Genomic DNA, 11,118 nt, shown 5'->3' with positions numbered 1-11,118 from the left:
AGCCAAACCGTTGCTAATCGGAGCTACGCATTTTTTTGGGGCTGAGTCGACCTAGAGAGACGCCAACCAAGGAACATGTGTGTTGTGTCACGTGAGCGGGACTCGGTGCAGCGCTAAGCACTGCGCCACGGCTCCCCCATCCCTCACACGCCCACCGCTCCCTGCCCATTATAAACCCCTGCAATCCATCCCCGCATCATCCGTGGGCATCGCTCCTCCCAGGCGAAGTTAAAGGAGAGTTTAACCCCAAAAGTCAGCGTTCGTTTCTTCCCCCCCCCCCCCCCGGCTATAAGAAGGCAACGCAGCCACCACGAACACCACCATTATCATCATCCATCCTCTCCACTCCAGGACAACTAGCCAACCCAGTACGTGTGAATCTTTGATAAACATCCTCACACACACCGACATACTCCGAAACACGCCACACACCCCGAAACACCGCACACACACCACACACACACCACACACCGAAACACCGCACACACACCACACACCGAAACACCGCACACACACCCCGAAACACCCCACACACACACACCCCGCACACACACACACCGAAACACCCCACACACACACACCGAAACACACCACACACACACACCCCGCACACACACACACCGAAACACCCCACACACACACATCGAAACACACCACACACACACACACCGCACACACACCGAAACACACCGCACACACGCACGCACACGCACGCACGCGCGCGTCTCGTTGTGTTCAGTTCAATTATTTAAAAAAAAACTAAACTAAATCTCGGGACATTTTTATTAAAAATGTTCACGAATCCTGCACCTCGTCTGCATGCCCCCTTTCCCTCGCAATTTTTCGCTTGCGCTAAATTATACCCACCACCACCACCACCACAAGTGATTATACGCACACACACACACCACACACACACACCACACACACACACACCACACTCACACACACACCACACTAACACACACACCACACTCACACACACACCACACACATCACACACATATACACACCCCACTCACACACACACCCCACACACACCCCACACACACACACCACACACACCACACTCACACACACACTCACACCACACTCACACACACACCACACTCACACACATATACACCCCCACTCACACACACACTCACACACACCCCACACACACACACCACACACACCACACTCACACACACACTCACACCACACTCACACACACACCACACTCACACACATATACACCCCCACTCACACACACACTCACACCACACACACACGCCAAACTCACACACACCACACTCACACCCCCACTCACACCACACACACCACACACATCACACACACCCCACACACACACCCCACACACACCACACACATCACACACACCACACACACACACCACACACACACCCCACTCACACACACCACACACATCACACCACACACACCACACACATCACACACATATACACACCACACTCACACACACACCCCACTCACACACATATACACACCACACTCACACACACCGCACTCACACACACCCCACTCACACACACACCACACACATCACACACATATACACCCCACTCACACACACACCCCACACACACCCCACACACACACACCACACACACCACACTCACACACACACTCACACCACACTCACACACACACCACACTCACACACATATACACCCCCACTCACACACACACTCACACACACCCCACACACACACACCACACACACCACACTCACACACACACTCACCCCACACTCACACACACACCACACTCACACACATATACACCCCCACTCACACACACACTCACACCACACACACACGCCAAACTCACACACACCACACTCACACCCCCACTCACACCACACACACCACACACATCACACACACCCCACACACACACCCCACACACACCACACACATCACACACACCACACACACACACACACCCCACTCACACACACCACACACATCACACCACACACACCACACACATCACACACATATACACACCACACTCACACACACACCCCACTCACACACATATACACACCACACTCACACACACCGCACTCACACACACCCCACTCACACACACACCACACACATCACACACATATACACCCCACTCACACACACACCACACTCACACACACCACACACCACACTAACACACACACCACACACACACACACATCACACACACCACACACACACACCACACTCACACACACACCACACACACACACACCACACACACACCACTCACACACACACCACACACACACATACCACACTCAAACACACACCCCACTCAGACACCCCACACACACACCACCCTCACACTCACCACACACACCACATACACCAACACACACACACCACACTCACACACAACAGACACACCCCCCCACACACACACACACCCCACTCACACACACACACGCGCGCGCTGCGCGCTGCGCGCTGCGCGCACCACGCTCAACGCGTTCATTCAAAAACTCGAATAAAATCGACAAAAAACTTAAAACGAACATATCCGCTGTCGATTGCAGTAGCTTCAGGCGGCGAGCGAGGGAGACCTCCAGTGTGCCGGTCAGCGACGAGGAGGAGGTTTACCGGAGCGGGCATGACTACGATGGTTTGGGTGGCGGGCTGGCTGGCCCTTCTCACGGCACAACACGCCGTGGACGCGAACTCATACTTCAACCGTCTGCTGCTGCACAGTCGCATCCGAGGTCGCTCCGAGGGGTGAGTGGCGGTGGTGGCGGCGTTGGTCCCAGAAATGTTAGCGGAGAGCAAACTTCTGAGAATGCCTCCCTTGCGCCGCAGGGTTGGGTGGGTGGGGAGGGTTATAATGCGAGGTGGAGAGTGTGTAGTGTGTGTGGGGTGTCGGGTGTGTGTGGTGTGTGTGGGGTGTGTGTGTGTGAGTGGGGGGTGTATGTGTGGGGGTGTGTGGTGTGTGTGGTGTGTTTGTGTGGTGTGTGTGTGGGGTGTGTGTGGTGTGTGTGTGTGGTGTGTGGGGTGTGTGGTGTGTGTGTGTGGTGTGAGTGGTGTGTGAGCGGGGTGTGTGTGTGTGAATGGGGTGTGTATGTGTGTGTGTGAGTGGTGTGTGTGTGGTATGTGTGGTGTGTGTGTGGGGTGTGTGTGTGGTGTGTGTGTGTGGTGTGTGGGGTGTGTGTGTGGTGTGTGTGTGTGTGTAAGTGGTGTGTGTGTGTGAGAGTGGGGAGTGTGTCTGGTGTGTGTGTGTGGTGTGTGTGTGAGTGGGGTGTGTGTGGTGTGTGTGTGTGGGGTGTGTGTGGGGTGTGTGTGTGATTAAGGTGTGTGCGTGTGATTAGGGGTGTGTGGGGGGGTGTGTGGTGTGTGTGTGTGGGGGGGGGAGTTTGTGAGTGGTGTGTGTGTGGTGTGTGTGTAATTGGGGTGTGTGTGTGTGTGTGAGTGGTGTGTGTGTGGTGTGTGTGGGGGGTGTGTGTGTGGTGTGTGTGTGTGGTGTGTGGGGTGTGTGTGTGGTGTGTGAGTGTAAGTGGTGTGTGTGTGTGTGAGTGGGGTGTGTGTGTGTGTGGGGTGTGTGTGTGTGAGTGGGGAGTGTGTGTGGTGTGTGTGTGTGGGGTGTGTGTGGGGTGTGTGTGTGTGTGATTAAGGTGTGTGCGTGTGATTAGGGTGTGTGGGGGGGTGTGGTGTGTGTATGTGTGGTGTGTGTGTGGTGTGTGTGAGTGGGGTGTGTGTGAGTAGGATGTGTGTGTGTGATTGGGGTGTGTGTGTGTGTGGGGTGTGTGTGCGTGAGTGGTTTGTCTGTGCTCGCTAACAACACTTGCCCCAACAGTCTGTTAAGGGCTAAATGGTGGGATATTCGTCTTTGGGGTGTTTGTAAGTGGTGTGTCTAAAAAAGAAGCGCATATCTCAGTGGTCTATACCTGGTTAAACAAAATAAATATATTTGAGTGATTTATTTACCTATCCTATACTTTGCACTCCTATCATATTTTTCGTATTTTTTTTGTTGTCGTAACGTTCTGACCCCGTGCCCCTACTGGACATGTGTGAAGAAAAGAGCTTTACAACTCATCGGATTCCTCCAGTGTAGAGAAACCATTCGGTTAGTGAGCGGTGGCGCATCGGTTAGCGCAGCGCTGCGGCTCCGAACCTCGGCGAGTTCCATTCCCGCTCACCGCCGAACGCCGGTGACGATTCTCTGAACCGGTCCTGGGCCTCCCCTAGGTCGACTCAGACTTCAACGCGGTGTGTGTAAGAACATCGGCGTTGGGGAGATAAATGGGGGGGGGGGGGGCCGGGTGCGCTTGCTAGCCGCCTCCACCAGCTTCTAATCAAGTTGCTCGCTCACAGCACTTGGCTCCCATCAGTCAGAGAAAGGCGACGACAGAGGGGGGGACGAATCTCTTCGTCTCAAGTTGACATCAAGTTTCTTGCTTTGCGAGCCGTGCGAGCGCTCCGGGCAGGCGAGCGAATTGAATGATGCGCGCGCGCGTGCGTTGACCAAGTGCTTGCGGGTGAAGTCAACTCGCAAGGTAGTCGATGTTCGCAATGCGCAACTCTATGGGGGGATTGGGGGTGGAATATTTGACAAGTCAGGAATATCCCGGGGCTGTGTGTGCGCGCGCGTGTGTGTGGGGAGCGGTGGTGTAGCGGTTAGCGCTACGCTGCGCTACGAACCTGGCGACCCGGGTTCGATTCCCGCTCAGGGTCAAACACCGGTGACGATTATCTGAGCCCGGTCCTGGGCCTCCCCTAGGTCGACTCAGCCTCAAATTAGTACCCGGTGCGGTGTGCAAACATCGGCATTGGGGAGACAAAGGCGGCCCGGGCGTGGTGCTGGCCACCCGTCCCCTCGTGTGCCGTGCCGGCCTTCATAGGGTGCTACTCGCTAATTGCACTTGCCACAGTCTGTAAAAGCTATACGGGGGATCTTTGTCTTTGTGAGTGATAGAGATACCGTGCGAATGAATGAACGGGTCACGAGAGATAGAGATCGCGACAAAAGGTACGTTACGTGCAACAAGGAACGGAGTCACAGAGACTACGCGAAGGAGTTTCAGAGGATTTAACGCGCAAAGAGGCATTCGAAGCAACAGCGTCAGGGGTGAGAACGGAGAGATGCGAAACGAAATGAGCCCAACAGCACAGAGCAAAGAGGGAATGTGCCCGTGTGTGATTGCGTCAAGGAAAGAGGGTTGGTGACACACACACACGCGCAGACTTTGACTCTGAAACAACTTTTATTGCCGCCAGCAGCAACAGCACTTGGAGGCGATTCCGATATGAAATACACAAAGTCACCAGCAATACAAATGAACGCTATAAATCTACGCGCTGTGGCGCTAAATGCACCGCGCACACACACGAAAGAAAAGTCACGTGGTGGTGGTGGCACACAGAGAGAGAGAAGCTGGGAATTGGGCGAGGGGGGGGAGATGCGAGCACGTGGACTGAGTGACAGAGCAATCGAGAGAATCAGCATTGGGATCTTTGTTTAGACTGCATGAGGAGGAATCCGATGAGGTATGAAGCTCTTTTGTTGACGGATGAGAGACGACGCGGGCACGGGGAGGGGGCCAGACGAGAGCCGAGGGAGTTGGCAGAATAATGAACAAACAAAGGAGAGGAGAAAACACCCGCGAATCATGTTGAAGTGTCAACTGTCAATGTTAACATACTCAAAGTTTCAACACGTGTTAAAGATGAAAAATTAAGTTTTACCTTTTTTTGGGCAATAAAATAGTGCGTTAGGATGTTCAAACGCCAAAGAGTCACCCTTCGCAAGGAATCGCCCAACTGCGACTGTGTAATAATTGTTTTTTTACCCTTCTATCTGGCAACAAAACTGACATCTTTTTGCAAGGAGTCATGTTTGCATAGACCACAATACCTGCAGTCATAATGCAAAAAAAAACATAACTCTGATAATGTACACTGTCCTTGAAGTTGATTGGTCCACACCCGAGACAGCTTTCCTTAGAGCCTAGGACAGTGCACATTATCAGAGTTATGTTTTTTGTTTGCATTATGACTGCAGGTATTGTGGTCTATGCAAACATGATTCCTTGCAAAAAGGTGTCAGTTTTGTTGCCAGATAGAAGGGTAAAAAACCAATTATCATATTTTTACTGGCAAATGAAGTTCCAATAATGCGACTGTGTAGTTAGCCCAAACCATCAAGCACATCACCGATGAACGCTCCATCCATGCACATCCTGGCACACACACTGCGTCAACCCCACATCATTGGACTGGATGAGGAACCATTGCATTCATTCACGACGATCGTCAAGAAACAAATAAAAACTGTTGCTTTTCACGATGCCATACGAAAGCAGAATAATAAGAAGGAAACCTACTATTGTTAGTATTTTTTGTCGCACTTTGATACTGGCAAACTAAAATAAAAGGTTAATCTTCTTGGTTCTTTTGGTAAAGTCACGTAGAAGGGAAATAATAAAATAATAAACATAAAACATAATAAAATAATTCTCACGACGTTTCGGCCACAACGCCAGCAGCCGTCCTCAGGTGAAGAATGAGGACGGCTGCTTGCGTTGTGGCCGAAACGTCGTGAGAATTATTTTATTATGTTTTATTTTTATTATTTTATTACTTCCCTTCTACGTGACTTTACCGAAAGAACCAAGAAGATGAATCCCTGCAGTCACGAAAGAAGCTTTAAATCGAAATTGTATTATTTCTTATTTTTAATATTTTATTACTTCCCTTCTACGTGACTTTACCGAAAGAACCAAGAAGATGAATCCCTGCAGTCACGAAAGAAGCTTTAAATCGAAATTTTATTATTTATTATTTTTATTATTTTATTACTTCCCTTCTACGTGACTTTACCGAAAGAACCAAGAAGATGAATCCCTGCAGTCACGAAAGCTTTAAATCGAAATTTTACAAAAAGGTCTCGTAATGTGTTAAGAATATATACAGGGCGTGCCGAGTCTTCAGTAGGGGGGGGGGGGGGTGTTGATCCCAGGGCCCCCCCCCATCCTCCACCCATCCAGAGATGGCTTTAAGTTACGAGATGTGGCAGAGAACGACAGGATGGGGGTGGCGGATGGAACACGAGGGCGTGGAGGGAGCGGTGGGTTGTGAGGTCAGGAGGGTGGTGATGGGGAAAGTGGTGGGGGAGCAGGCGGCATACCGGGAGCAGAGGGGGAATGGAATGAGATGGGTGTGGAGCGAGAGAGGTGAGCTCAAGGAGCTAAGGGAGTAGAACGAATGAGAGAGAGAGAGGTGAGTGGGACGGAGGGTAAGGGAGGGAGAAAGTTGAGAGAGGGAGGAGGAGGAGGTGGTGGAGAGGGAGGAGAGGGAGAGAATGGAGATGGGGGTGATGGGGAGCGAGTGGGCCTGAGTGGTCCTGTCGTCTGTTTCTACCGGACATCTGTGAAAAAAACGCTGCATATTGCTCATCGGATTCCTCCACTATAAATAAAGTTTCTGATTCATATTCTTAGGTTTTTTCGGTAAAGTCACGTAGGTAATTGTTTTTTTATTAATAAAAGTTAAATAAAAATTAAATAAAAATCACGACGTTTCGGAGGCAACACAAGCTTCCGTCTTCAGGTGGAACCGTCACAGCACGATAGCTGTATCAAGTGAGAGGAATTCCAAGAAAACAGTATTTGTAAGCGATGGGTATGACCTTGTTATCTCTGCATCTCTTGAGGAAGGCCAGCGTCTCGAGAAGCCGTGACTTCTTGTCTCGTTGTCTGTTAAAAACTCTAACAGATAGGTGAAATTCTTCCCCGTAGAGGGTATTAATTCTAGATTTGAAGCTTTCGTGACTGCAAGGATTCATATTCTTAGGTTTTTCCAGTAAAGTCACGTAGGTAAAAAATTTAAAATTAATGAAAGTAAAATAAAAATAAAATAAAAATCACGACGTTTCGGAGGCAACACAAGCTTCCGTCTTCAGGTGGAACCGTCACAGCACGACTGCTGTATCAAGTGAGAGAAATTCCAAGAAAACAGTCCTTGAAAAACTCTAACAGATAGATGGAATTCCTCTCCGTAGAGGGTATTAATACTAGATTTGAAGCTTTCGTGACTGCAAGGAAAGCTTCAAATCTAGAATTCTGATTCATTTTCCCCGTCCGCAATATGCCACTTCCCCACACGCATTATGATCCTTTATTTGATATATGAACCTTGTGGCGGGACCCCGGGGTCCCATAAGGCCCCGGCTCTTGCATGAACATCATATTAGAATGTAAACCAAAACTTTGCTCCTTTTTCACCAATGGGTTTGAAAGGATGGTGGAAAGTGTTGTCTTGTTAAAACTACGCCTTTAAAGCTGAAAACGACTTACTTGCGGTACCTCTATTTAAAGACACTATCGAAACAATAATTTACACCCCTCTGTCAATCATCGTGTTTCTCAGTGTGGATTTGTGAACACACTTTGTAAACAGTACATGAAATAGTACGCGTTTTCAATGCGCTTTTCATTTTGCAACCAGCGTTTATACCAATGTTACTCTACAGAGTAGTGGGTCGCCGTTCCTCTTATCCGCATTAATACGAGTGGTATGTGGGGACTGTAGCTTAACCGCAAAAAAAAACTATCTGCACAGATGCATACGGACAAGAGAATTATTATCAAACAGGAGGAATTAACGGTGCAACGCATGTCATCTGTTAAATATCTGCAGGTAGTATAATTGTCATCGATTGGTCCTGGCTGAAAGACATTGGTAGGTCACAAAGAATGATGATGAAAAGAGAGCAGTTTCACTGTATCGTGCATAGCGTGATGACAAAAAAAGGACTTATGTTGTGTAGGCAGTTTGAGCAGCTTTGCATAAGACTTATTACACTGGTCAACAACAACAACAACAAATTTCTGGCCTAGACTTTTGCAGCTTTTTTAGACTAATTTCAGGGTGCTGATTCCAAATCTGATCTCAGATTTGCTCTATCACATCTCATTTTTATGCTATCGGCATACCCCATTTTCATTGATTTTACCCGAAATTAACTCTGTCACTTATGATTGCAAGTTGTTGCGAGTCAGTGACTGCTTTAGTGTTAAAATATGGTGCTGTATTTTTAGGATGGTGTGTTTATAATATCATTTAATGTAGATATCCACATTTATTTCAGATTTTTCTTCTGCAGTTTTTATTGAAAATGCAATATTTGATATCTCAAAAACCTGATGTGATAGACAAAAACTGATGCCAGATTTGGAATCAGCACCCCAAAATTACCTTAATACCGTTGGAATACCTTATGCCAGAAAAAGTGTGTTGACCAGTGTTATGATTCTGCCCATACCCAAGCATGGACAGCATTTGCTTATTCAGCTCTTTTGCGCATTCGTACTCGCTGCTGCGCTTGGACACGACACGACAACAGAACGATCCACGCCACGTGGGACGGAGTCGCCAAAAATAAATTAGATAATTACAGGACGCTGTCTTTCCGACAGCTCTGTTTTTTCACCTGAGGACGGCTGCTTGCGTTGTGGCCAAAACGTCGTGACCATTTTATTTTATTATGTTTTTCGATTTAAAGCTTTCGTGACTGCAGGGATTCATCTTCTTGGTTCTTTCGGTAAAGTCACGTAGAAGGGAAGTAATACAATAATAAAAATAATAAAAATAAAAAATAAAACAGCGTCTCGACAGACCTGGTTTCACCTGAGGACGGCTGCTTGCGTTGTGGCCGAAACGTCGTGAGCATTTTATTTTATTACGTTTATTTTTATTATTTTATTATTGCCCTTCTACGTGACTTTACCGAAAGAACCAAGAATAAGAATCCCTGCAGTCACGAAAGATTTAAATTGGAATTTAGTTAATGACGATTTTGACTTCCGTTTATTCGGTTCTTATCCGAAAATATATTTTTAATATTGACATTATTCATTCCGTCTAGATTTGAAATTTCCGTGACTGCAAGGATCCATACTCTTTGGTTCTTTCGGTAAAGTCACGTCGGTTAAATAAATAAATAAAAATGAAAATAAAAATAAATAAATGTAATCTGACGACGGGCGCTTGTGTTGCGCCCGAAACGTCGTGATTTAAAAAAAACTAATTTAATTAAATTTATTTTATTTTTTCACCTGCGTGACTTCACCGAAAGAACCAAAGAGCATTATTCATTCCATCATGTCGCCGTTTTTTTTCTGCCCCACCACGCAATTCTGTGCTAGTTTGTTTGTTTTTAAATTAATTGCACGTCTGTTACAAATTACACCCACTTAATTTAAAAAAAACATGACTTTTTTCCTTCCCTTCGTCTGCCTTATTGCACGTTTACAACAACTGACTTCTTCTCTGTGTCGTTTCAATGTCGTGTAACCCTCCCTGCCTTCGAGTTGCAAAGTGTCCAATTAATTGCCGTTGAAATAAATGCAACTCAAGTTGAACGCGACCCACTCTCACACAGGCATGCCTCCACGTTTATTGCGGTCTTTTTTCCCCTTTCTTTCTTAATATCTCTCAGAAATTCAGCAATTTAAGTAACAAAATATTCCACTCGAGTCCTTAAAGTCTGCCAAAGAGTGTTCTCCTCCCCTACAAAAGCTAAGTTTAATCAAACTAGGGTTTTCTTACCCATATGAGAAACACGTTTTATTTAAAGGAATATCTCCCGACCGTGTGTTACGCAACTGTTTGAGAGACCAGGTGGCCTTTTTTAAATCCTTTATATTAAGTTCGCATGCTTGCGTGCTTAGGACCGTGCAACTCTTTCGGTCGTTTTTTAACCCACTTCCCGTGATCCAATCGAGCTGACATTTTCCACACAGACTCGTTGTGCCAGACAATTATTGTTTGTGAAAAAAAATTCCCAAAATTTTACACTTTTTAGGCAAAATTTTTTTATTTTACATATATTCAAATAGAACGCATTCATGGCTTTGGCTGAACGTCAAAGTGTAAGAGCCCAGAGCGTAACCCCTCCACAGGCCGTGGCGGAGTAGCGCAGTTGGTAGCACCCTCGCTTCCCATGCCAAAGGTCGCGGGATCGATCCCCGCGTCCTCCACAGGCGAATATATTTTTAAATCCTTTATATTAAGTTCGCTGCCACGCATATAAAGGATTTATAGTGAAAAACTTTGTTTTTACGGGTTA

The 11,118-nt window shown here is 47.4% G+C and overlaps 1 protein-coding gene across 1 annotated transcript in view; it reads left to right on the top strand.

Moving 5' to 3' along the window:
* The first annotated feature begins 252 nt into the window (after nucleotides 1–252).
* The window catches only part of LOC133357747 (transforming growth factor-beta-induced protein ig-h3-like), a 289,818-nt gene continuing 278,952 nt past the window's right edge, over nucleotides 253–11,118 (top strand). The window contains exons 1-2 of the mRNA XM_061575849.1: nucleotides 253–368; nucleotides 2,576–2,771. Coding sequence (XP_061431833.1) covers nucleotides 2,650–2,771 — 122 coding nt within the window. The 5' untranslated portion in view covers nucleotides 253–368; nucleotides 2,576–2,649. The remainder of the gene's footprint in view (nucleotides 369–2,575; nucleotides 2,772–11,118) is intronic.

The sequence above is a fragment of the Lethenteron reissneri genome, chromosome 59, assembly GCF_015708825.2.
Source record: "Lethenteron reissneri isolate LAM-NWPU_2019-01 chromosome 59, ASM1570882v1, whole genome shotgun sequence".
Taxonomy (NCBI): Eukaryota; Metazoa; Chordata; class Hyperoartia; order Petromyzontiformes; family Petromyzontidae; genus Lethenteron; species Lethenteron reissneri.
This window is presented reverse-complemented; position numbering and strand designations above follow the sequence as displayed.